Source organism: Rhamphochromis sp. 'chilingali' (assembly GCF_963969265.1).
Source record: "Rhamphochromis sp. 'chilingali' genome assembly, chromosome: 1".
Taxonomy (NCBI): domain Eukaryota; kingdom Metazoa; phylum Chordata; class Actinopteri; order Cichliformes; family Cichlidae; genus Rhamphochromis; species Rhamphochromis sp. 'chilingali'.
Window position 1 is genome coordinate 31,838,088 of NC_137929.1, and position 26,624 is coordinate 31,864,711.

Below are 26,624 nucleotides of genomic sequence, written 5' to 3' on the forward strand. Positions count from 1 at the left end.
CGGGTCATTGCAGATAACCAGGTCATTGCAGCAGATTTCAATGCAAGACACCCTACGAGACCACCCATCTCCCATGCTGTGACATTACCAATAAGTTTGATGTGTCACATGGCCCTCTTCCTATTGAAAAAACAAAAGTTGTATCCAAGATGGCCGACTTCTGAATGGCCACCATGGTCACCACCCATCTTCAAGAGTTTACCTCCTCACGTATACTAATGTGCCACAAACAGGACTTAAATATCACCAACCATTCCTATTTTATTACGGTGTATCCATATAAATGGCCCACCCTGTACAATTAATCCAGCTTTAAGAACAATGTAAAAATAAACTTAAACTCAAAATATAATGTTTAAAACTAACTTGTTCTTCTTATTGAGCATTTTCCAATGCTATATTTTTGCTTTTCAAACATAGCAAGAAGTTAAAAAATAGCAATAACTTAATTTAAAACATTACGTAAGGGGAAATTCGAGTATTCATAGAAGCAAGGAAGGATTAGTAGTAAAATGTAGGCTACTTGAACCAAAAATCAAAATAGTCATACTTATATAAGCAGAATGGAAACTTTCAGTTAAATTATTAAATTAAGATTAATTCTAAGATTCAGTAATGGGTAAACACCAATTTTACATTGGTAAGATCTTGTACTGCTGCTGCTATATATAAGCTGATGCAAAACGTTGGACTTTATGGGGCAACTAAAGTGTCCTAAAAAAAATGAACAGGCCAAAAATAAACATATGAGTAGTTTGTATAAAAGTAGAAAGAGAAATGGCTCCCATCAGCAGCTCAGTGTGGTTTGTTTTGGCTGCCTCACTTTGTGCTAGCTCACGGTAAACTCATACGTCTTTGACATACGTTGCTCATTTTGATATTTCTGCTCATCTCTCACAAACACAAATAGCTGAACTTACATTGCATTTCAATGCAGATTCAATCGGAGAAAAATACAGATATATATATATATATATATATATATATATATATATATATATATATATATTTTTTTTTTTTTTCTCATTAATATTTTTTGTGAGTGAGGATCGTCTCTGCGAGTCTATATTTGGGACCTGCTGCAATGCCTGATACTTATAGGGCAAAAAGACGGGGCGGAGTGTGTCAGCTCATACACACAGTTAGAGAGAGAGAGAGGGCCATACACAGGACACATACTACCAATCACTGTACTGTGCAAAATTGTGAAGCCTCCACTTATTTCTAGTATTTTGCTACCAATGAGCCAGACATAGAAGACCACTAATTTTTCTTTTTAAAAGTGGTCATGAGCAATAGTTTCCAGGCTTTCTGGAGATTTTTCTTTGCTCATTGGTTGCTTTTTCACTCATTTCCAACCCAGTTCTTGTACCTGTCATGCTTTAGGGCTGCGTTTCAGCCAGTGGTGTTGGAGATCTTGTATAAATTAATAGAATTATGGAGGTAGAAGAGTGCCATCAGATTTTGGTTGACCATGCAGTACCATTTCCAAGGAGTTTGATTGGCGACAAGTTCATTATTCAGCATGATAATGATCCCAAACACACTGCCAATGCACTGGATAGAAAAACACACAATGACAATTTTGTGTGTGCAAATTTTACTGTGTGCATTGTGGTTTATGTGATCTGGTTTATTTGCTTTATTGATTGATTGATTTTTTTTATTTTTTGAGAATAGAAAATCAGTAACACTCAATAAACATTAAGCTATTAAACATGATTAAATTTGCCTAGGCATCACTACTCTCCTCTCAGTCTCAAAATGAAAAAACAGGCTCAGATCAAGTGCAAGTAGTCGTATCGTAGCACATCTTTAAAAACCGAAGACGCAGGAGCATTTGTTTGGCTTAATCCTAGCCTTTAGCCTCTAACCAATCCTCTCTACTGAAACCTGTAACCTCTTAAACACGAGAGCCAACAAAATGTCCTAACATCTGAAAGATGATCCTCACGCTTACATCTTCGGGAGGACATTTGGTCCTGTTTTGTAACAAAAGGACACGTACAGTCGCACACCCAGCTCGAGGCTCCTAATGAGGCCTGTCCCCGATAATGGGGGTAATCAGTGCAGCCTATCTGGCCTCTGCCCGTGCTGACATGCTGCCAGCCTTGTCGTGGCTTATTTATACATGACTGATCTATCAACACTGGCTCTATGTTTGGTGAGCCTCAGTGTCCCAAAATAGAAATAATTAGGACAGGGCGGAAAAAGAGGAAAAGTGAAAACGTGTCTCAAAGCGCATACCCTTCGAGTAGACCCCCACCGGCCCCACCCGATCCTCTGCCAATCTCTATCCATCCCAGCTACACTGTCTCTCCTGTGTTTTGTTTTCTGCAGCAGGCCGGCGGGAGGAAGACGGGTGGAGAGGGCTGTCTGTGTGGTCTCAGTGGGGTGGTGATTTGAAGTCGGGCGAAGCAGAGTGCTTTAGATAACCACACACACTGATGCTATCTCTGATTGCTGTGGATGGGTCCTTTTCTTTGGGGATTTACGACACAAAAACAAGCTGACTTACACAAATACTTTAATTAATTAGTAAACTTACTACAGTTTTCATTTGTCAGTAATTATTAATGATCGATTAGGTAATCTAGATACACTTATTTACTGCAAAATGCATTTAAATGGGTTTCTGTAATAACTGAGCAAGTTATGTGTTCACTGGGTGGATGCTAAACAGATAGCGGTTTCCAGCAGAGAGCAAAAGGAGCACAGCATATTTTGTTCTTATCAGAGAGAGAATGAACCTTCATTTGAGATGCTATTTGTCATCTGATGTTTGCACGGTGCAGCAAAAGTCTTTTAATCTTTCAACTCTTTCAAAATAAGTTCCCTGTATGCTGAAGTCTGATTACTATAGGCTGCATAAAGGAACTTGTTTGAAGAAAATGAAGTCTATAGAAACCTGACAGAATAATGCAGCTGAAATAACATAAGCTGAGTTTTCGATGTCTGTAGCTGAATTCACTGCACGAGCTTAGGAGCACCTCTGAATACCATGTTCAAAGAATATAGTTGCTTTACACACAAATGTTAAAACAGTCTCCACAAACAGCAGTGTCTTCTCTGGGCCTGAGTTCCTTTAAGGCGAGGTGGAAAAGTTGTCTTTTAAAATGGTGAGTAAAAAATTGTGTTGTTGTTTTTCAAACATTCACAGATGCTGTATGCTCAAAATACAGCATCTGCAATGGTATGGCGGTACATCAGTGCACATGGCACATCTGTGAAGGCACCACTAATGCTGAACAATATGTGCAGGTTTAGGAGGAACATATGATGCCACCCAAATGACTTTTTCCTTTTCAAGGAAGCCCTTGCTTAATTCAGTGAGAGATGACATGGAGGACATTCAAATGACTCCAGCTGTGGTCAGTGGTTTTGGATCATGACCAGCCTCTGCTCCACTTAACGCACATGCAGCTGAAGACTTTGTCTAACACCTGTTTGAGCTCCACTGCCACAAGGACAGATTACTACCTGATACCACGATACCTGCATTGATTTTACATTTAAGCTCTTCATTGTATCACACTGAGATTCTGAGCTTTTCGCTTTTTTGTCTTAACTGAGCTCCTTGTTTAGTGTAATTTTGTTTTTTGAGCTATTTTCTTCTGTGACAGCCGTGACATAGTAGTAAATAAAGTATGTGTTATCTTATGTTAAGCTATCTTATCCTAAAGAAATCGACATGCTTGCATTTGCAGATCACTTCACGGTTCATAACTCCACCTAAATCTCTGCTTTTGTAAAAACCGGGCTGACGAGCATTCGATGTGATACAGTGTAAAGAGTATAAAGATGTTGTTTTCACTCATGCTTCTCAGCTTCATGCCTGCATAAATGACATGGGAGGATGTAAAGCCTGAGGGTATGCATTACTCCGGGCGAGCTTGTAAACTAAGTGGTCTTATCATACTCTCATCTGTCCGCAGCAGCAATAATGAAAGCGGAGGAGGGCGTGGTGGGGCCGAAGCCATGTGTGTGTGTAGCTGTATGTAAGTGTGTCAGCGCATGTTGTCTGAACCTAAAATCTCTTAAGGTTTTGACAATAATGATTGACAATAATGATGTTAAGGAAGCGAGGCGGCAGGTTTAATTGGCATGTCTGAAGTCACATAGTCTCTCTCACACACACACATACACACACTTAGCCTAAACAGCCCCATAATAGTCCCAAAATATAAACCCACCCTGGAAGCATGGCTACAAATACCCTCCTCTCCACACTGGTCAGCAGAGAGGGACCCGAGACAGCTTAGAGTCGAAATCCAAAGAGAAAACCAGAGATTTTAAGGTGAGCAAAGGGTTTGTTTTCAGATTCATTTTGTTGTGTGACTGCACCCTTACAGGGAATCAAGACTCACAATCTCTCTTTTGCGCTGTGCAGATGCTTGGCTCTAGATGGATGCTGCCCTTCCTGGCTCTTTACCTGCTGCTGGAGGAGATATCTGCTGCTGTCATACCAAGCAGATCCAGAAACAAGAGGGTAAGCCCTTTTTGTTTTTTTTATTAACAGACATTAAATTTATTACCACTTTCGGACAAGCAATTTAAACAGCTACTGGCATTTAATCCTTTTCCATCTTATTGAATGATCTGATTACGTCCTCAGGAGGACACCTTAATGGACCAAGAAGTCTTTTCCCACCTGTTCGATCACTTGGACATGAGCGACCTCTCTGTGGGTGACGCAGGGGGGATGGTGGGAGATGTAGACAATGGCTCCTTTCAGTCAGAGACTTTCATCGCCCCGACAGAACACCTTCCCGCCCAGCGGCAGCACCCGAACCAGCACCAGCATAACCGGAAAGCCAATGAGAAGAGGTTAGGACAAATGGCTCTAGATATTGTCGAACAGTTGGTTATACAGCCACACGTGATAGAGAAAAGGTGTAAATAGTGCAAATTAGCTGTAAATACAGCAACTATGTGCTTATGCAGCTTATATAAACTGACATGTTATGATTTATGGGGATGATTGTTACTTATATTAGATGTATTAATCCTATGATGTAATTTACAACAAAGGACACTTGTAAATTTGGAGTCAAGTAGATGAAGATGAATATCTTAACGCTTTTGAAGATTTTTAGCTCTTGGCCAAAATACATGTAATTCTGATGTAAAAATGAGAAGATCAAATGATCAGTCCAGAACCAAATGATGTCTTTTGATTTGATGCTTGCACGTATTTGATTCCCTGATGTTGTGTTGAATTCTGACTGCCTTCCTCTCTACAGGAGGAAGGTCGCTCCTCTGGACCCCATCGGCGGCTTTCAAATATCCAGCTTCAGAACCCGAATGGTGAGCGGCAAATGACACTTATCCCCATTTTCCCACCAAATAACCTGCATCGCAGCGACATTTAAATGCCACAAGCTCAACACACTCGCACTGTTGATACATAAAGTATACATGTGGGCCTGAAACATCGATGGCTTTAGCTTTAAACAGAAGTTATTATTCAGATTATTTTTAGCAGAATGCAAAGTAAAAAATATGCAAACAGAACTATATGCTGTCCCATTCAGTGCAAAGAAAGCAATCTATTCCTAAACTTGTATTCTATGAACAAATATCTAATAGTTTAAAATATACATAAATACATATATGTATGTGTGCATGTGCTTGAGTCATTGAAGTCATTATTGCTTGAATGGCCTATTTGCATATGCAGTTATCATCTTTCATGGCTTGTGTAAGTTTTCTGTGACACTGGTAGCCATTTCTAGCCCCTACAACAATGCTTCAGCATTAATAATTTAAAAACCTTGCACTTGTCTAATATGAAGAACTGAGCATTTATATATTTGTTTTGCAGGATGAACCAGACCTCCCCAGGGAAGATTATCAGAACTAGAAAGCCTACTAAATATCACGCATGAATTTTTGTATAACTTGGCATTTATTCAGTATCTGTGCCATACTAACGAGTGAGATTCCTGCCAGCTGTCGCCCTCTGCTGGTAGAAGACAAAACCTGACAAACACTGTTGTGTGCCAACACCTAACAAAATGTGATATGTAACTGTTTGTTTTTTGTGTGTCATTTTATTAAAGAAAATTAAAAAAACTCAACCAGCATGTTCCCAAAGACTTTTATTTTTCAAGCTACAATTAAAGGAAAAAAAACCAAAACAATATCAGACTGCAGAAAATATAGAATTTGCTTGAGTATTCTCTCTTCACTTTCACATATGTACAGTTGTCAAAGAACAGGATATGTACACAGAATTTTAAGTTGTACGGAGAATGCAACTGCTACTGGAGACTTACGATGACTCTCCCACGAACAAAAGAAAAAACGCACATGGTAAAACCAAACAACATAAACAAAATGACAACCTAGACAGCCTCAACTTGTTTTCTGTACACTACAACTTTGTTCTCGATGTGAGACAATCATATGTCCTTTTTCTGATGCGGGGTGCATCTCTAATCACCCCCTTCCTCAGAAAGCCTAGAAATAAAAAATACATATATATATATATATTTTTTTTAAACAACCATTCATAAACGCGCCTCAGAGCTACTTTGACATCGTAAAGCACGGCAACAAACCAGTCGTCTTACAGCAACGTTCCCCCCGCCCCGATATCAGATGATTTAAATACAAAAAACAAACAAACACATAAGTAAAAACTGACTCACGGTTAATGGCTAACTGATTAATAAGCCGGACTGTGAGAAATACTAAGCACGCTGTCATGAATGCACATGACCAAGTCCGGTTTTCAAAAAAAAAAAAAAAAAAAAAAGCGGGGGTGTATTTAGGTTTTAAAAGTGCACTGCTGAAAGGATAGTTTGAGTACAACTAGATGCATATGAAGATGCAAAGTGATAAATCTTATCCGAGTCAATGAATTGAAACTTCTTATTTCAGGAGGCTTAAAGACAACCCAAGAAAAAGCTGAACACAAACTACCAGAGTACGATCAAAACCAAAACGAACTGCCCGTCTAGCATTATGACGTGCGTATAAAGTAATAACAGGAGTGACATTATCCACCTCTTAACTGACAATGTAAGCTGGGCTTCCCTCTCCCCAACTCTGCATGTGTTGTATTGATTTAAGGTTGGGAATGATTGGACCAAGCTCAGGGTGGTACTCCGGAGACCAAAGGAGAAGGTTTTCACTAATTTGTCAATATGCGCAAGAAATAATTTACAAGTTAAAAGTGGACCTTCAGTCAATATGAGAACTATTGAGAGAGAAAAAAAAAAAGTATATGCACATCACCAGAACTGTAATACTAAAGCCAATCAATGCTGACGTCAATTAAGAACTGTCAATATTGCCTTTTTTTCCCAGTTCTTCACAGTAGCAAAAGGGGGAACGAAAACTAGACGTGAGGGATAAATAAGAATGGTTGTGATTGTCGAAAGAAATCCAACAAACCGACTTTACAGTTGCCCTCCAGGTGATAGTTTAGGCTGTTTTGGCTGTAGGCATCAAAGAAAGTTAAGTGTCAGACGACAGCAAAAACAGATCAAACGCTCCTTTTCCTCTCCAGTCCTGCTCAGCTTTAAGTGTCTTTTTTGTGTCCCGACCGCCTCAAGTCCCTGCACTTGTGGCAGTAAAAGATGTCGGGAACGTTTGACTTCTTGATCTTTGCGCATGACAAGTGCACCCATATGCCGCACTGGTTGCACTCGATCATCGGCCGTCCCGCGAATGGCTTCCCGCAGTAACAGGTGATCAAGTCCCATGAATCATCCCCTGTGTGGATAAACAGACCAGAGTTACAGGGGGATTATGGTTGTGAGTTGGTTCAAAGTAAGCAACCACCAAGTAAATAACAGACAAAAGGTCAAAATTACAGTGTCTTACCCGATTCCACCATAATGTCTTCATCAGCGATCCATGTCTCACCCTCACTGGAGCTCATTTCTGCTTCCCTGATGGATTCGTCTGGCTGCACCTTCCCCATGCTCTGCATGCTCGAAGAGGAGCCCCCGTGCCCCGGCAGCTCCTCCCTGCCAGCTCGTACCTCGGAGTGCGTATTCCGTGCCTCGGAGTCAGTCTCGCTTTGAGGAGCTGAACTCTTGAGCTTCTTAGCTTTGGGCTGTTTTGAGTTCTTGCTGCGTTTGATGCGGGCTCTTTTCTCACCCTCGCTGCTGCCACTATCTGCTGCTCCCATGGCAGAATCCAGTGATAGCTTTTTCAGTTTTTTGTCCTTCTTGCGCTCTCCCTTAGTGCTGGCCTGGGTCTCATAAAGAGAGTCTTTAAGCTGCATCTTATCCAGCAGGGTGCTGTCAGAGTGCATGCGCCGAATACTTTTGCCCTTATTTGCTCGAGCTTTGCGGACAAATGTATGGATGGTGTGGATGTCGGAGCCCCCATCTGCCCAGGCATTGCCATTGGAGCTGCTCCCTCCACCTCCACCATCTGCTGACAACCCCGAACTGTGTGCAGAGCTGGATGATGTTGGGGACCACGAGCTTTCCTATAAAAGCAGACAAAAACATCTTCTGTCAAAACTGCAAAGTAGTCACTACATCTAATATGATATGTTAAAAAGAAAATGGGGGGGGGGAGAGAAAAAAAAGCAACAGCTCACCTCTTTTGGACTGGGGATGTAACCGGCATAAGCCAGGACAAAGCTGCAGAACTTGTTGAAGTCTTCAACAGTCCTCTTCTTCTTCTCTGGGGGCTACAGGAAACATGTCTTTGTTTAAGAGAGTGAAGCTAACCTACACAGCCCTCCACAACAAAGGGCAGCTGAGTCAAATAAAGTGCTCAAATGATAAAAATACTCACCAGAGGTTCCGTTTTACACGTTAACAGTGAATCTGTTGAAGAAAAAAAAAAAGTCTGTAAGTCACAAGTGACCACTTTTCAACTGCTTAACAGCCACTACATTACAAAGCATTCCGTTGCCGAGAGAGTGGACTAATGCTAGCATTAGCTTGCTAACACGGCTCAATACCTTAATCGGGATTATAAACGATGAAGCGCATGCTGGTCTTATTTGAAAACAGTGTGTTTGTAAAAGCTACGTTAAATTAACGTCCATATTTGACTGAAGGTCAATTGAGCGAAAAAAAAGAAAAAAGAAAAAAAAAGACCAACTAACATCTTCAAGACAACTTCTGCGTCCTTAAACAACGCAACCGGTGTCACTTTGTGACTGCTTGAACTTCACAAAATTAGTGGGTGTGTAAAAATCACTCTAGAAGAAGAGTTCGTTGTTTTCACGCCAAGTTTATAAGGAAAAGTTGACTGGATTGCTAAAAATGCGTCTGTTTGCTGGACACCATGCTTTTGGTACATTTTGTGTGTATGCTAATGCTAGGTGACGTTTAGAGGGGAAGCTAACTGAATGTTATGCAGTTTGTAGCGTTAACGGTAAACGGGTAAGAGAGAGTAACTTCATTTTACTGAGCTTTTACAACGATAGTTTTGCGTGGTCGAGGGCTTAATTTGATATTTTTAAGGGTTGTCTTGTGGCTAACAGCCTCTTGATCAGCTAGCAAACCAAGGTAGCTTTCTTGATACAGTAGTGGGAGGCTCCATAGCAGAGATAGCTTTGTGCTATCGGCTAATGTTAATCGGGCGTGTCGTGCTGGCTACCTTTGAAGTTTGAGCTAATGTCCAAAAAAGGGGGGCATTTTTCTGAATTATATTTTTAAGCCATGTTATCTCAACTGACACGTTAGAGAGGCTTCGGTGAGTTGGTTTGCAACCGTGGCTATGCAGCTATTAAGCTATGTGGTTCGGCGCGTTAATTAACTAGCAAGCTAACGGGAACTGTGTAATAAATGTTAACATCAAATCTATGAACTACAATCACTGTACAAAAAGTTGGAATCACACAGTCTTCACTTTTAAAGAACTTTCATGGTAGTTTAACGACAACACGTCCGACTGTCGGTCAATATCGAGCTGTGACATTATTACAACACACGCAACAACGACGTTAGCCGTAACTCACTTTAGCTTACTGTCCTCAAAACGACAGCTTTACGCGATGAACAGATTAACATCAAGTGAGGACTATTTTTCGTTGGGTTTTGTTGATAGTCCATAAGCATACCTTGGTGTTCAGACATTATGTCAAGCATTGTCGCCTCGCCGACACGGCCTCGATCCGAGAAGCAGAAACAGCAGGCGAGCTAGCCGGAGAGTGGCGGCCGTCTCTCTGCGCCTTCTCCCGGCGTGGCTGCACCTTAGCACCGGGAAACTTTGGCAGCAGAAAGCCAAGTGTGTGGAGGATCGAAGATGCTGTCGTTCAAAGAAACTCCACACTTTGTCGAAGTCGTCCTTGTATTCCCTCTAGGGGGAATCCCAAACGGGGGGCAAACCACCACCGACCTGTCGCCACACTATTAGCCCGACAAAATACTAATACCACCGTCGCTTGTTCACAAATCTCCCACTCTTCGTCAGTGCACTAATCTAACCACAACAGAAGTGTAAACTTTCATTTAATTAACGCTGCGAATCACTGCAGATCCATGACGGAAACTTCCCTCGATGAAGTTTTTCGTTTCTTCGTCGTAGACATACAAAACGACCGAAGTTGGGGCTTTTTATTCCGCACGGTCCTCTTCGTGCGCGGCAGAAGCCTCTTGAGGCTGCCAGCGAAGGGTGTGCTGCAGTGTATGCTGGGTAACGTAGTTTAGTTTTCAGCCTTTCACCAAACGCGTTTACGGGCGTAAACGTTTAATAAACTACATTTTCCTTCATGAAGACGATTGAAGTCACAGGGAACTATGGGATACGAAGTTTTTTTTATTTACTCTAACCACCCCAAACATAGTAGCTAGCGAAATCTGCTGTACTTTCACTGGACAGGGAAAGCTTTATTTTCCTGCGAAACATTACTTGTAGCGACTTTAGGTACTTATAATTGTTAGCTTTAAGCTATGTCGTTCTCGTGAAGGCAAATTACTCATGTTTTCTTAAGTATTCATGTTTTAAATGGCGGTGAAGCAGAGGCAAGCTTACTAGCTGATGCTACCATGTTGTCTGAACTATTGCAAGGCACTGATACTGGGGCGGTTCTTATAATACAAGGTAAATATGTGAACGTTGTCGACCATAAGTATACATTGTTATCAATAATGATGACATTAATTGATGTAATTTATACTTTCATAGATTCTTGTAGTTATTCTGGGCAGCACCTACTTAAGAGCTTCATCAGTGCCGCATTGAACAAGTATGTAACCGTGTTTCCTTGTATACCTATTGTTGCCTAAAATATGTCTAAGTTGTGTATTGGCTTAAACAGTAACTGGCCTGTGCTATGATTTTAGAGAAGAACCTGTCCACGTGCTTGGTTTTGATGTCAGTGAGGAAGAACTGAAAGATGGATTAACAGCATCTACTCAGAGGTATTGAACTTTAATGCTGAAACAGTTATTTGATCAACAACAAATGATGTGATTTTGCTTAAAAGTTTACTTCATCTACCAAGCGAAATGCATAACAGTACCTGCTTTCAATTTTTTCCAGTGTGAACCATTGTTACTCCATTAAAGGAGTGCGTAATGTGTTTTTTCTAATGGCCATATACCATATATAGACTAACCAAAGACCCACACATTGGACAGCTAAATGGAAACATGATACACAAGGAAATACTTGATGTATTTGGTGCACATGGCAGATTCTATTACAGCAGACTATTTTCTTCCTCAGAAGGCCTCGGTCCCTGCCTTCTCAGGGCAAAAACTGAGTTTTCAAAATTCTTTAAAGTTGATGTTTTAAAATTTCAGTCAATTTTAATTTTTCAACACAGCCTGAACTTTCTCATGCAGCTTTCTTGCAATTTCTTTAAGTATTTAGGAAGGACATTCAAAGGTCTTCTTTAGATTTTGTTGTGTTTGCTGTTGAGATGGTCCCACACTGCTTCAGTAATGTGGAAGTCCAAATGTGGATTCATAACTCTATCAGACCTGTTTTCACTGATTTTCAGCCAAGTTCTTGTGTAATCTGGCATACCTCAGCCCTTTCTCACTGTTTCCTTAACAATAGCTTCTTGACAGCCTTCCTTCCGCTGACACCATTTCTGGATCTTTAACATGGAATCAAACGTTCATCTTGTGCTTCTTTTACTTCAGGTTGCACTTTCACAGTGCTTATACGGACCCCCTTGGGTGGACTAATCGGTCGGCTTTTACAGTTCACCAGTTTTGTGTGGAGGAACTCACTCATCTGCTCAAACAAACATCACACCCCAAACCAGTGACTTTAGTAATCGACTCGCTGTCATGGATATTGAGACACATGAGCCCACCTGCTGTCTGCAAGACTCTTCAGCAGCTTAAGAAAGGTGATAATGTATCTTCTGTGTCTCTGTGTGTGTGATTTAAGGCCCATGTATTCAGTAATTTTACAGAATGGGAGGAGGTCTGACTCCCAGCATCTGAGCATGCTTTTAATGCTTTGACCTTTTACCCATCTTTCCCTGAGCCTAATTGACCACAAATCGGATCGCATCAGCATTTCTGTTGTGCGATCTGCAGCGATACAAAACAAAACGTAACGCAGAAAAGATGCTCGTCTTGGCTTCACCCCCAAAAATCTATTAAGTGGTTATCTTTCTTTAAAAAGCATATTATGGATAAAAGGCTCTCTGTGTTCACAGTCCTTCACGGGTGGCTTATTTTTAGTAGGCTGTGCAGCACTTCCCCTGTTTAACGATTACGTTCTGTTTTCATTAGGGGGAGCCGTGAGAGCTGTTATTGGTCTGCTCCACGCAGATATGCACCAGAGGGGTACTGTGGGAAGCGTCTGCCACTTAGCTACTTCAGTTATCACAGTGGCACCTGGAACGAAGGGAGATGAAGCGGTGGCAAAAATAACAAAGCGATCAAAGTTGGGGAAAGTTACGCAAGATGTAAGAAGAGCTTGAACTTTAATTACTATTTTAAATTCCTACAACTTTTATGAAATATTTATTGTTCTGATTTTTGTCATTAGGAGGAGATATTCAGCATCAAAGGGGATTTCTCAGTTACTGTAGTGAGTAAAACCAGCCATGCTGGACGCAGACAGACTGAACCAGAGGAACAGCAGGTACAGCGTAACATGTGTACAACAGCTTCACACATTATATGGATAAATAAGCAAACCTGTTATGACGTAAGTGTCCTTTTTGTGTCTTGTAGATGGACCCAACAGCTAACTTGACCTTCAACATTCGCCTGTCTGACACAGAGCGCGAGGCCAAGGAGAAACTTGCTCTTCCCTTTGTCTTCAGCAAAGAGAAGTCAGACTTTTTTTCAGTGACCACATCTAATATATGTTGATTTTCTTTCTTTCTTTTTAAAACTTTTTTTTAACAAACAACCTAAAGATACAGTTCTCTTTTAATCTTGCAGGAAAACCGCTCTGCTGCAATCGGGCCCAGGTTCCGGTCGAATTCTGTATGAACCCGATGCCAACGATGACTACGACCAGGAGGACCCTGATGATGATCTTGATGTTTAGATTTAAGGCAGGAAAATCTGCTGAAGATCCACGTTTCATCTGCTTTTTTTGCCATTGAAGGACTGAAAAGCTTTCAATGCTTTAAACTTATTTCATGTGTGTTATCTGTTGGATATGTACGAGACGTTATCATTTCACTTTTTCTAAAAATATAAACTTAATGTTGTTGTTTGTGGATAAATTATTTATTTTTTTCTGGTTGGTTATTTACAAAATAATTGATTTTTGATTTTGTGACTTTTGCACTGAAATGACTGTTTTTTTTTCTGCACTATGATTTATTGCAGTGACTGGGACAAAAATAAATGACAGTTCACAAGTGCTTAAAGACCAAAAAAACAAACAAACAGGTTTCTCTTACACAAAACAGTATTTATTACTTGTGTGCATCTTAAAAATCCTGGATATCTGTTCATCTGCCACATCCTATAGTAGGAATTAAATCAAATGCTGCTCACAACCAGAAAATGTCCTGGATATATATTGTCTCATTGGCAAAAATGATCTCAAACCAGTTGCTCTTTTGGGTACAATACTTAAATACTTTTTTAAATTTATGAGCTTTTGAGGTTGAGTTATAATCAATATATGTTTAAAATATGATTTGTGAAAGGGAAGGTTTACAAGGTGGTACTCAGACCTGCCACAGTGTATGGTTTGGAGACAGTGGCACTGACAAAAAGACAGGTGGTGGCAGAGCTGAAGATATTAAGATTCTTATTAGGAGTGGCCACAATGGACAGGACTAGAAATTAGTACATCAGAGGAACAGCTCAGGCTGAGCAGTTTGGAAACGAAGGCTGATATGGTTTGGACATGTACAGAGGAAGGATAGTTGATACATTGGATAAAGGATTTTGAAGTTGGAGCTGCCTGGCAGGAGGGAAAGAGGAAGGCCACAGAGGAAGTTCATGGATGTCACAAAGGAGGATGTGCAGAGGGCTGCTGCAACAGAGGAGAAGCTAGGGAGGGGGTGAGTTGATCCACTGTGGTGGAGCAGTCCAAAGAAGTTGAAAATGTATACTGATTTATAGATGATGTCAGCAGGTAGGTCTGATGGCACTAAATAATTAGTTTTGAGCGACAGTTCGACATGAACACCGATGCCAATTGCAGTGTCAGATTTAATAGTCTGATAGTTTACAGAAATTTGATTCAAGCAACTTTTTAGCATTGAATTACAATTACCAAGTCCGTGATTTACTGACAGCTGTCAAATACAGTCACACATTCATTTCAGTTTGGTTTGATATTGTCGTTATACAAGATACACAATGCTCCAATAAATCATTACATTTCCTCTTAAAAATATACAGGCCCGTCCATTACCACCAAGTCACACGGCTTTCTCAGCAAGAATTATGTTTACGTAAAACTCCCCATAAGTATTTATGTAAGAGTACAGCTGAAGAGCTAAAGAGCAAACTAAAAGGTGTTAATTTGAAGGTTTTAGCTGACATGCTCGTCCTCGTAGGTTTGTTTTCTTTCCACGTGGACGTGCTGCGCGCAACCAAGCTGGTCGCGGAAGTGACGGCAAGGCGGCGATGGCGGCTCGCAGTTTCATTCCGGATTTCCACTGGACTACAAACTGATTTTAACCGGCCCGGTTAGTCTTTGGGGAACTTTTGCAACACTGTCTCCATTCGGAAGCCGCACAGACTCAAGTCGCGTTGAAGTGGTGCCTGTCAAGAAAGGACCCCACAGCTTTTTTGTGGTCTATTTTTCTCCAAGGTTCAAGGTGGTCACCCTGTCGAGCTAGCGGTAGCTCGGTGGCTACGAGCTAACGGTAGTTGGTATACATACAGCTAGCTCCTGAGCTAGCTTGTCAACGAGCTGCGTGCTAAGGTCCACACAGCAGCAGTCGTCGTTCTCCGGCTTTTTCTTCGACCACCTCATCGTTTGCTTGTCACCGTTACAATGCGAAGTTACCCTGTTTGATGCTAATTGTGCCGCAATTGTGCAGAGCGAGGTACTCACACGTTTGCTTGGCCTCTCCAATAATTAAGAGTTGCTAGTTTGGCGGCTGTGGCTAAACACCAGAATTTTGACTCTGTGGTAAGCAAGTCCTTTCAGTAATTACCCCTTCCCAGCAACTTGGGTGAAAACCGCGTTGCCTAGTTATTAACATGCTGAAGACCCGGCAGTGTTTACTTGGCATCCGCACTTTTCTCGGCGTTACGTCCAGAATATGGGGCTTCATCATGTACATCCTCAGGAAGCACCTACGAACGGTGAGAGGGGCTTTGAATAATGTGTGACACTTTTCCGTGCAAGTCTTTACTCTGCCATGACCCCAGTGTGCCTGAATGTTTTAGTTTTAAATGAAACCCACCTGATGAAAAGCTTGGTTGGTTTTCAGAGAGCCAAATTACTGGCGCTCTCCACCTGAGATGTCATAATATTATGACAGTTTTTTACATGTCAGAAGCCTCAGCCTCCCAGTTAGTTATCAAAAAGTATTGCTTAATTATTTATAACAACTATTTTTTCCACAATTAAGTTTTCTTTTAGTTAAAACAGTAAATTGAACCTTTATTGTAAAGCATCAGACAGATTCCCGCAAATGAAGTATATAATGAGTCAGTGAGTCAAGTGCGCCAAAATATCCTCATGACTGCTTTAATTAATTATTTAGAAGTTCCACTAATTATCTCATTTTAAATTGGTACTTGTCAAATCTCTTTAGGTTATGGTCACAAGTCTTTAAATGGTCTAAAACCTAAAAGGCTAGTTAAATTTTTAAAAAGAAATGTCAAAATGTTTCTAAATCTAAAACCTTTCGATAATTAGCCCCCCCCCCCTCCCCCCCACATGTATTGCATGATAAGTTATCAAAACTGTTGCAGATTCATTTATGAATGATTGGTCAAACCTCAAAACTGTGTCGTTTTTTTGTTTGTCTTTTTTAATTGCAGGACTGCTTTATCCGGCTGCAGTGCTCAGTGAAAACTGCTACAGCCAAACCCTAAATTTAAAGTGCATTAAGCGTGCAGGTCACCTTCAATCGCTCAGAAATGCCTCCACAATAAACATGGCATTTAAGGTGACATAAGCCACCGGTTTGTAACTTAGACATATGCGCAGGTGTCGTGGTGTCGTTAATAGATGTGCATATGTGGTGTAACATGAGTGGACTTCGGCTCAAGCGCCATATCAAACCAACAAAGCTTGGAGGACTGCCTCGTGTGTTGTAATCATCTTGCTGTTTAGAGGTTTGTCTGTAGTTGATTGTGTGGCAGTAACACCTCAGGCCCTGAGTGTGAATAGTTCAGTCCATGTTGTGGCTGAAGTGAGAGGGATTAAGTCAGCACAGAGAGTGCACTGTTCTCCCTCTCTCTGCCTCTGTTTCTCTCGTTCTCTCTCGCAGTTTAGCTCTCTTGTGCATGGTCTGTGATGCACTGGAAATTTGTCATGATGATCCAAGTGCAGGGCATCTATTATGCTGATATGGCGGGGTTAGGGTTGGGGCTGTTTAGAGGGAAGTGTGTGTGTATATATGTTCTCACAACTGGGATAACCAGTTTTCTACACTTAATAATAACCTCTTGTTTATCCACAATACGTAGATCTAAATGAAGATAAGATTAATTGGATTATGTATTTTAGGAACCGGTCATAATCCCAGGCACGCTATCCCATGTCAACAAATGACGAGGTGGTTGGTTATTAATCTTACCCACATCAGTGTTACATAATCGTTGTGTTTATCATTCTGCATGCAACAATTGGCTAAGCAAAAAATAACTACCAGCTTACATAGCTGATATTTGTACTTCACTGATTAGCTGATTAAGAATAAATCTGCAATGGTTTTCATAACTAATTAATGAATAATATACTTTTTTTAAAGCAGCGTTGCTCCAAATCATCCGCTGTATCTTCTTTCTGCAGATCTAATGGTTAAATTAATGTCTTTATTAATCCAAAACAAGCAGCCTGAATATGTTGTCTTCAGCTCTGAAACGAACACGAACCAATTAATTAAATTGTTTTACAAATTAATTAAGGGGAAAAAATGTTAGTTGCTGCCATCGTCCATTTCTAGTCATTAATTATGTCCTGAGTGTTCTGGTTAAAGGAACAGAGGCCCGCTGCTACATGAGGGTTTTTCCTGCGTTTGAAAGATTTGGGCACCCACCACGAGGTTTTGATTCATCCCTAAGGGGAAACATCAGGACTGTGAAGTAATCTTTGTTGAATAAGAGTTTAATTTAGTAACTAAAAGAATTTTGTTTGTCTAATGGTTAGAAATAATGAGACAATAGGCAGGCATCTGTCATTTAAGATATATCTATGCAGGGCACTTTTGTCTGGGTGTACAGTCACACCCCCCCATAGACCAGTTTTAAACCAGGAAAAAGCCCTGCACATGTTGATGTAAAATTTAATCTTTTTTTTTTTTTTTTTAGATGATGGGCAGGAAAAACAAATAAAAATAGTCCACATTTTATTGTTTATTGTTGCCTTAGTTTGGAGGCACAGGACGTGTGCGTGCCAGGTTTTCAGATGGATGTTTTTAAAGATACAGAGAGCTGAGTCGGGGGTGAGATTTCCCCCGTGGTACCCAGCAGCTGCTTCCAACAGTTGGCTTCTCCCAGGCTTGCCCTGCCAGGCAAGCGCGGGGGGGGGCATAGAGGGAGGTCCTGTCTAAGGCAGGTACCAAGCAGCTCAGTCAAAGTCACCCTGTGAGTCTCCCTTTCTGTGTGTGCCCCATGCAACGCTGACACCCACCGACAGCTGGGGGGGATAAAAATAGCCCTGTGAAGAAAAGTGCAGAGCCCCTGGGCAAGAGCGGCACTGGGAAGGATCCTCGCTGTAGTCATTTGGATCACAGCAGAGGAAGCGCTATGGGTTGGACGCAAGCCACTTCGTTATTTCAGTGTGGTGCCCTCCTCTGTCCCCTTACTTTATCTGGTTTCCTAAGAATGCTTTATCTTAAGCAGCTGAAAAATAAAAATTTCAGATCCTGGTAAAATCTCTTATCACCCCAAAGCACAATTAGTTTTCCGTTTTTACTGTTATACCCTGAAAGATTCCTAAAAGATGAAACATTTCCTCTTCTGTAAAATCACATGAAAAGTTCTTTGAGGTCAGAGCGATTGTAAATAGGGGTTTGAGGCTTCTGTGTACTTGGTATGTATGGTATTGTCAAATATATCACAGTTTAAGCTCTGGTCGTGGTATATTTAAGTCATCGTTTAAGTGTTTAGTGCATGCTACAGTATGTGCTCTTTCTATTGAGAATTCGCTTTTTGATTCCCTGTGTTCGTTTGCAGATAATCCAGTATCAGACGGTGCGATACGACACTTTGCCCCTGTCCCCCATCTCCAGAAACAGGCTCAGTGAGTACACTGTTGTTTTCATGGTATTTCTCTGTATAAAAGCTTATCTTGCTAAGTCTTAAAGATGCTTTCGCTAAGGCACATCGGTGTGTTGGCCACAAAATGAAGGAACCATAAAAGCATCTTTGTAATGTGGACAGAAGAAGGTGATAAACAAGTTTGTCAAGTAGGGCTGCCACAAACGATTATTTTGATAGTCGACTAGTCACCGATTATTTTTGCGATTAGTCGACTAATCAGATCATCATCCATTAGACGTAAAACTACAGCTTATTGCACCAGCAGCATCTGCTCTTATATAACTATCATTAGCTTACAGCTTTAAGTGTTTAAGGTCTGTGCTAACTAAAAATAAAGACAAGATGATAGTTTATTGAATTTTAATGAAATTTGCAGATTGTTTCGGTGAAGATTAATAAACTCCTTGCTATCTAAAATATAACAGGACACTGGAGTATATTCTGGAGCATCTCACACTTCTGATAATCAGCTGTCTGCTTGACGTTTATTCAGCTGTGTAAAAACTATAACTTTAATCTCAGACAAACCGATTTACTCAGGAACAAATAAAATACTAAAAAAAAAAAGCCAAACAATAACATTTTAAGTTATCTAAGTGACTCATATATATTTAACCTGAGTAGCGAAAGACGGCGGTGGGTTTGAAAACGATTTGCGGGGAGTCCGGTGTTCTCACGGCGCTAGTGAGCCTAGCCCCCGGCTCGCTAACGAGCTAGTGGGTAACAGATGTCTCCGAAAACGTCGGAGCGCTTTTGAAAATATGTGGTGTCCTGATAAACTGAGCAGATATTTGAGGTTTACACAGCTACATTCTCGCCTGCAAATATGTTAAACGTTTATTTTGTGACCCAGAAAGAATAATAAGAGTAATATTAAAACTAACTAGCTGCCGCCATTGTTGGAAACTGCGCTGGGCCGCGCTATGAATTCTGGGACACAGCTGCTTCTTCTTCTTCGGGGTTTAACGGTAGCTGACATCCTTGTACATGCGATGCTGCCATCTTCTGTTTCAGTCCGTTATTACACTCTTAAATCCTGCCACTTATTCCTGCGTCTTTTGTGATCGTACAAAGTTTCAAACGACGCGTCGACTATTAAATCAGTCGTCGACGATTTTGATAGTCGACGTAATCGTGACTAGTCGACAAATCGTGGCAGCCCTATTGTCAAGTAAGAAGTGATTGTGCTGACTGGGACTTTTTCTGGAACAGATGCACAGTTTGGAAACTATCCCCCTCATGTTCACCTTTAAGTAAAGACTAAATGGCCACTATGTCAAACTGACTGGCTTCTCCCCATAAGGAAAATCACACTAGCTTTTAGATACTTTTTTTTCCCCATGACCTTCTTTTATAGATACAAATATTAAGTTGCATTAAATGGGTTCATGCACAGCTGTATTCTTTTTGTCAATTGTTTTCATAAACCTGTTTTGCTGCATAGGTCTGTTGTTTTGCGCTGTTTAACCAACTAACAGCTTAACAACAGAGTGTGGTTTTGCACAAAAGGTATTTGGCTGTATATTGGCACTGCAGCATTTCAATTAGATGACTTTATTTGGTTTTTAAAGTAAAAAAAAAAGAACAATTGTAAACATAAAACAAATGTTGTTTTTTTTGCAGAGCTGTAAATGTCGACTGAATATTTTCCAGTGAAGCGAACTGATACAGTCATGAGTGAGATAACTGGTGTTAACAGCAATGTCAACACTGCATAATGTAAATAGTCTTTGACATTATAAACTGCATTGCACGCAGAGTCTTTAGTGATTAAGGATTAGTATATAGACCATAGATATCCTCAAGATGTGTGACAGCAGTGCTAAAGTTGTGAATGCCTAATGTGTAGATGCACACTAGCTGTATATACCAACACCAACCGACAAACTTAACAATTATAACAGTATCAACGTGTGAGCATCCACATAATGCAATGTTATCTTTGATTAAAACAAAACAAAACAAAAAGACAGACTTTCTGCTTTGAATTAAAGGATAGGATATGTAAATGTTACAGGCTGGGCCACACCACTTGCTCAGGCACTGACTGGTTTGGTTTGTGTGCTCTGAATGAACTTCCCTTCTGTCAGCTGAGAGCTCATTCAACAGCACACTCTTGACTTAGAGGAAGGATTGTATTTCAGTCTACTTTACTTGCCTCTCACTCATTCCGCTGACGTCACCAGCACATCCAGGTCCAGTCTCTAGTGAATAAGTGTACATTAACTTAGCTGCAGATGGTGGGTATTTCTGCTAGAAGTAAAGCGGCAGTGTGGTTGCCAAATCTGTGCATTCGAATAAGGTCAGCTTCAAAGGTTAAAACGGTTACCCAGTCCTCGAAGCGCTTAACTGGAATCAGCTGGAGTGTCTTTGGGGGAATAAATGAGTCTACTGAAAAAGTAACTGGAATTGGCTGGAAACACATTAGGAAACTCATCAAGTCAGGGATTGCAAAGAGATGAGGGGAAAAAATGAAGGCACCTGGGTGTCAGGGCTTTAATTTCCACTATTAATTATAAAAGAGGATGTGTTATAATATTGTTATAAGATACTTTTCATAAACAAGTCTTACTCAGCCCATCATTTCTTGTTGACTTTGAATTAAAGTGGAGTACATTATATCCTCACCAGGCATAGAGGAAACTCACATAATGGGTTTCCTTTTGTTTATTTGCATACCATTTAAGTGCATCAATCAGAGTCAGTAAATAATAATAAAAAGATCTTTACACATGGTGGTACACTCTGTTCTAAAAATTAAAACTGAAAAAAGACTGAGGAAGTTAACAACACCAAAACTGATGATGACTTTGTAAAGGTTTGTCCTTTCGCTGTGCTGTCTAAATACTCTGGAAAAAATAAAATGGCTTGCCTTTTTTGGGTCAAGACTTAAAATAAGCAGTTCCTTGTTTACAATAGGGCTGCCACAAATGATTATTTTGATAGTCGACTAGTCACCGATTATTTTTGCGATTAGTCGACTAATCAGATCATCATCCATTGGACGTAAAACACAGCTTATTGCACCAGCAGCATCTGCTCTTATATAACTATCATTAGCTTACAGCTTTAAGTGTTTAAGGTATGTGCTAACTAAAAATAAAAACAAGATGATAGTTTATTGAAGTTTAATGAAATTTGCAGATTGTTTCGGTGAAGTTTAATAAACTCCTTGCCATCTAAAATATAACAGGACACCGGAGTATATTCTCGAGCATCTCACACTTCTGATAATCAGCTGTCTGCTTGACGTTTATTCAGCTGTGTCAAAACTATAACTTTAATCTCAGCCAAACCGATTTACTCAGGAACAAATAAAATACTAAAAAAGCCAAACAATAACATTTTTAAGTTATCTAAGTGACTTATATATGTTTAACCTGAGTAGCGAAAGACGGCGGTGGGTTTGAAAACAATTAGCTGGGAGTCCGGTGTTCTCACGGGCTCCAGTGAGCCTTGCCCCTGGCTAGCTATCGAGCTAGTGGGTAACAGACGTCTCTGAAAACGTCGGAGCGCTTTTGAAAATATGTGGTGTCCTGATAAACTGAGCAGATATTTGAGGTTTACACAGCTACATTCTCGCCTGCAAATATGTTAAACGTTTATTTTGTGACCCAGAAAGTATAATAAGTGTAATATTAAAACTAACTAGCTGCCGCCATTGTTGGAAACTGAGCTATGAATTCTGGGACACAGCTTCTTCTTCTTCGGGGTTTAACGCAGCTGGCATCCTTGTACATGCAGTGCTGCCATCTTCTGTTTCAGTCCGTTATTACACTCTTAAATCCTACTACTTATTCCTGCGTCTTTTGGGATCTTACAAAGCTTCAAACGACGCGTCGACTATTAAATCAGTCGTTGACGATTTTGGTAGTCGACGTAATCGTGACTAGTCGACTAATCGTGGCAGCCCTATTTGACATGTTAGAAGTAAAAGAGAAACCTGCTTGTTGACACCGACATGTTGTACTGAAGTGCATGATTTTTCACATAGCCTAATTTCTCTTAATAATTTTGTTTGTGTAGATGTGCTAAATGAAGCTTGATGTTATTAAATGAATGCAGATGCAGTAAAGAGGAAGATTCTGGTTCTGGACCTAGATGAGACCCTGATCCACTCTCATCATGACGGCGTCCTGAGGCCCACAGTGAGACCTGGCACACCGCCGGACTTCATCCTCAAAGTACGGGCGGCCAACCATATATGAGCATGAGTTACTCCCAGTTTAAATACCATTTCTGCCTAAATGAGCTGGTTCCACCCGTTTCCCCTTTCCTTACAGGTCGTCATTGATAAGCACCCAGTCAGGTTCTTCGTACATAAAAGGCCACATGTTGACTTCTTTTTAGAAGTGGTGAGTGTTATTCAAACAACCGTGTGTGAGTGTGTATGTGTGTGTGTGGCTACGGTAACAAGCAGTAAATCACAAACATCGTCACTCCTTTAAATCCTGCCTGTCATCCTTGTCATTAATCTCCATTGTACTGCACTCTCACACTCATAAAAGTGTATTTATTTTTTGTATTGACCCTTTGTGACTTGCTGAACACTGATGGTAATTTGTGAACATAGACTGTTATGTTCTTGTGTATATAGGTGAGCCAGTGGTATGAGCTAGTGGTTTTCACAGCCAGTATGGAGATCTACGGCTCGGCAGTGGCAGACAAACTGGATAACAACAGGAACATTCTGAAACGAAGATACTACAGACAGGTACTGCTCTACGCTGTCTTCTGACAGCCTGTGTTAAACCTAATATTGATCGAGTTTCTGCTTTCACTCTGACTTTTGTTGGTGTAGATGATTATATTTAATTCTTTTTCTTTCTTTTCCCAGCACTGTACATTGGATCTAGGTAGTTATATTAAAGACTTGTCTGTAGTACACGATGACCTGTCTAGTATTGTTATCCTGGACAACTCGCCTGGTGCTTATCGAAGCCATCCAGGTAAGATTTCAAAGTGTAAATGGGCTTCAAAAACAAGATCTCAGAAACCACGAGTGACATCACATTAGTTACGTCTATATGAAGTTTAATTAGAAGTTGTTTAATGTATTTACAGTGCAATAAATACAATTTCTGCCTTTGTTTTGTATGTCTTAGACCTGTCAAGCTCAAAGAAAGAAATGGTTTAGAGTATAGATGCAAGTTTTTCTATTTGGATGCTTTGAAGCTACGTTATTTTGGTCACATAGAGCACCTTTGCATGTGAGCAGCAGAAGATTGTGGCTGTTGTGCTCACAGCTAGAGCTGTGGGCATGACACGACCATATTAGTTATAGTTCCTCTCACTGACTGTCAGAAGTGGAGCATTTGAGTAGTTTGAAGCTTTTGGTTCACACGTATTAATTATACATAAGGTCACTGGATTATTTGAATTTTCCCCTCACTGTAAGTACACACACATAAATGAGAAATGGTACGATACCTGCTAACGAGTTGAGTTATATATTGGGCTGCTTGTTTTCGGTCATGTTTAACAGATCAATTAAATCAAATCTTTGTCTTGGTAGAATTGAACTTTGTGACAAGGACATAAGCGAAGGTGTTTTCACTTCAGGGCCTGTGTTGTAAAATGCTGTTGCAGTACATTAAGTGCGAAGCTCCTTGAACACTCTGTGGCTTCTTCAGAAAAGCAGCACAAAATCACTACCATGTCCATTTTTCTGACACAACTGACTGGCTGTTTTCTGCCCTCCAGACAATGCAATACCCATCAAGTCCTGGTTCAGCGACCCTAGTGACACAGCACTTCTTAACTTGCTGCCTATGCTGGATGCACTAAGGTAAAATGCATAATAAAGCTTGCATGAAAGCAAAGGGATAACGCAGACACTGGCTTGCATGGCTTACTTTGTTGTAAGGTTATTTGCATACTTCCTCATTCTAAATGAGTTGTTTAAGACATGTAAAGCAAAAAGCTCACAAGCTGTCAGTGTGTTAACACCAGACTAAATCCTCATATGACCACAAGGACTCAAAGTATCATCTCTTTATTTTGGTGGCTTTACTTGCTTTCTCTTTATAAGTCGCCCGTCATGTTTCAGCAACAAAAAAAATGTTTCATGCATTTTGTCTGCAGTTCCTCTTAGAAGTAGTTCAGTTGCTTTAAAAGGCTGTTTTTATTCAGTGTGAGACAAGAAATCTCATGTGAATTCATTCAGAAGAGTGACAAGCATCTGGATGAAGTTTCCTACGAAAAGCTAAGGCTAACATATAAAGCGCCTTGAGGCGACTGTTGTTGTGATTTGGCGCTATATAAATAAAATAGAATTGAATTAACGGCAAACCTGCACAGTGTGTAATGTATGAGGTAAACAAAGGAGATGCTGAGTGTTTATCATTGATTTTCGGATGTGTATGTCAGGCGTTATTTTTAACACCAGGTTGATTTATCCATTGTTGGATTAAGCTACTGTTAAAAGTAACTTGTTACATTACATAATTACTGATATGAAAAAGTAATCTACTGAGAAAAGGAAACACAGGTTTGCAGTTAGCTTGTATATGTTGGGTATATGACCATGGGGTGTGTAAGCTTCTGCATGTTTACCTCTCTAGTGCACTGGCATTACCTCTGCACAGCGTGTGATATTGGTAGCATCTTTTCCTCAAAACACACCAGCAGCAGGCTCATCAGTTTCCTTTTGGCTGGCATCATTGACTGAACCAAAAAGTCACTGGCTGTAGTTTCAGAGGTTTTGCTCCTGTTTTACCGCTGCACAAAGAATACTTCCACAGAATAAAAGCAATCACCTTTGCCGTCACGTTCCCTGACTTAGCATACACGCTGACAGAAGTATAGGACTGGATGTACTTTTAACTTTTTGGCAGCTTCATGCCAAAAAGTTAAAAGGAGACAGAAAAATTGAGAATTTGTGTGGCATCCTTCTCTCTGGTCACATCAAAGGAACAGCAGAATTTAAGATTTACACAGTAAATACGGTAACTGAAATGTAAATAAATAACTGAATTCTTGAAAAGGAGAGCTAATGTGTTGCATTGAAGCAATGGGAATACTCTGAATACTTGCCAGCGTGAACATGGCTGATCTTTTGATCTTACTCAAACAAATAAATGAGCTTTTTTGTCCTAAGTGTTAAACGTGCATTGGTTTCCCTGCTACGATGGCAGCAAGTACACTGAAATGTCCTCCTGTTTGTCATAGGTTCACTGCTGATGTCCGCTCCGTCCTCAGTCGAAACCTCCACCAGCACCGGCTCTGGTGATTGGCTGAATTGAGAGGGATCGGGCTTGTTGACCAGCCTCTTCTCTCTGCTGGCTTCCACCCTGCCCTCCATTCCCACGTAGACGACCCACCAGCCCTCTCCGAGCCCCTCCTGAGGTGACCGCCTCACACAGGATGAACAGTATGGGATCAACAGAACCCACGAACTACTGGGGAGGGAGGGGGAGCCAGCTTTTTTTTTTCTTTTTTTTTTCGTTGTTGTTTTTTTTCTCTTGGTTCTTTATTTGTACTTTTTTTTTTTTTCTTCTCCAAAACAAAGAGGAGCCTCTCTGCCTTATCGCTCCTGATACTGACTGTGTGTGTATGGAGTCGGAGTATGCTTGCTGACTTCATTAGTCCTTTTTAAAAAAATTTGAAGATAAAGTTGGGAGATCGAGGAGGATCGGCGATGCAACAAAGACTTTTTTTTTTTCTCTCTCTCTTCTTCGTCATCACAACATACTGCACTTCAGCAAACTCATCAGTTTACTGTCTTAACCTCTTGGAGCAACTGAGTAGGGGAAAATAGAAAACTACCCCCCCCCCCCCCCCCCTTTTTTTTTTTTTTTTAATTTATTTATTTTTTTA

The 26,624-nt window shown here is 40.6% G+C and overlaps 4 protein-coding genes across 4 annotated transcripts; 3 read left to right on the forward strand and 1 right to left on the reverse strand.

Annotated features, from left to right (window-relative positions):
• The first annotated feature begins 1,130 nt into the window (after window positions 1-1,130).
• LOC308404630 (uncharacterized protein) lies at window positions 1,131-6,000 on the forward strand. Its single transcript, XM_080894773.1, has 5 exons — window positions 1,131-4,297; window positions 4,391-4,489; window positions 4,616-4,827; window positions 5,244-5,307; window positions 5,825-6,000. The coding sequence occupies exons 2-5, from the start codon at window positions 4,391-4,393 to the stop codon at window positions 5,861-5,863; spliced, it is 414 nt and encodes a 137-aa protein (XP_080750899.1). The 5' UTR covers window positions 1,131-4,297; the 3' UTR covers window positions 5,864-6,000.
• Window positions 6,001-6,086: 86 nt separating this feature from the next.
• phf23b (PHD finger protein 23b) lies at window positions 6,087-10,573 on the reverse strand. Its single transcript, XM_080905257.1, has 5 exons — window positions 10,040-10,573; window positions 8,764-8,795; window positions 8,564-8,656; window positions 7,834-8,449; window positions 6,087-7,722 (listed from the first exon to the last, which is right to left on the reverse strand). The coding sequence occupies exons 1-5, from the start codon at window positions 10,065-10,067 to the stop codon at window positions 7,529-7,531; spliced, it is 963 nt and encodes a 320-aa protein (XP_080761383.1). The 5' UTR covers window positions 10,068-10,573; the 3' UTR covers window positions 6,087-7,528.
• Window positions 10,574-10,751: 178 nt separating this feature from the next.
• On the forward strand, window positions 10,752-13,624 carry elp5 (elongator acetyltransferase complex subunit 5). Its single transcript, XM_080905267.1, has 8 exons — window positions 10,752-11,022; window positions 11,107-11,167; window positions 11,265-11,342; window positions 12,072-12,283; window positions 12,675-12,850; window positions 12,934-13,029; window positions 13,122-13,222; window positions 13,335-13,624. The coding sequence occupies exons 1-8, from the start codon at window positions 10,968-10,970 to the stop codon at window positions 13,441-13,443; spliced, it is 888 nt and encodes a 295-aa protein (XP_080761393.1). The 5' UTR covers window positions 10,752-10,967; the 3' UTR covers window positions 13,444-13,624.
• A 147-nt stretch (window positions 13,625-13,771) lies between these two features.
• On the forward strand, window positions 13,772-26,577 carry LOC308411399 (CTD nuclear envelope phosphatase 1A). Its single transcript, XM_080905273.1, has 8 exons — window positions 13,772-15,674; window positions 18,720-18,786; window positions 22,872-22,990; window positions 23,090-23,161; window positions 23,404-23,520; window positions 23,644-23,755; window positions 24,510-24,594; window positions 25,977-26,577. The coding sequence occupies exons 1-8, from the start codon at window positions 15,570-15,572 to the stop codon at window positions 26,035-26,037; spliced, it is 738 nt and encodes a 245-aa protein (XP_080761399.1). The 5' UTR covers window positions 13,772-15,569; the 3' UTR covers window positions 26,038-26,577.
• The last annotated feature ends 47 nt before the right edge of the window (window positions 26,578-26,624 follow it).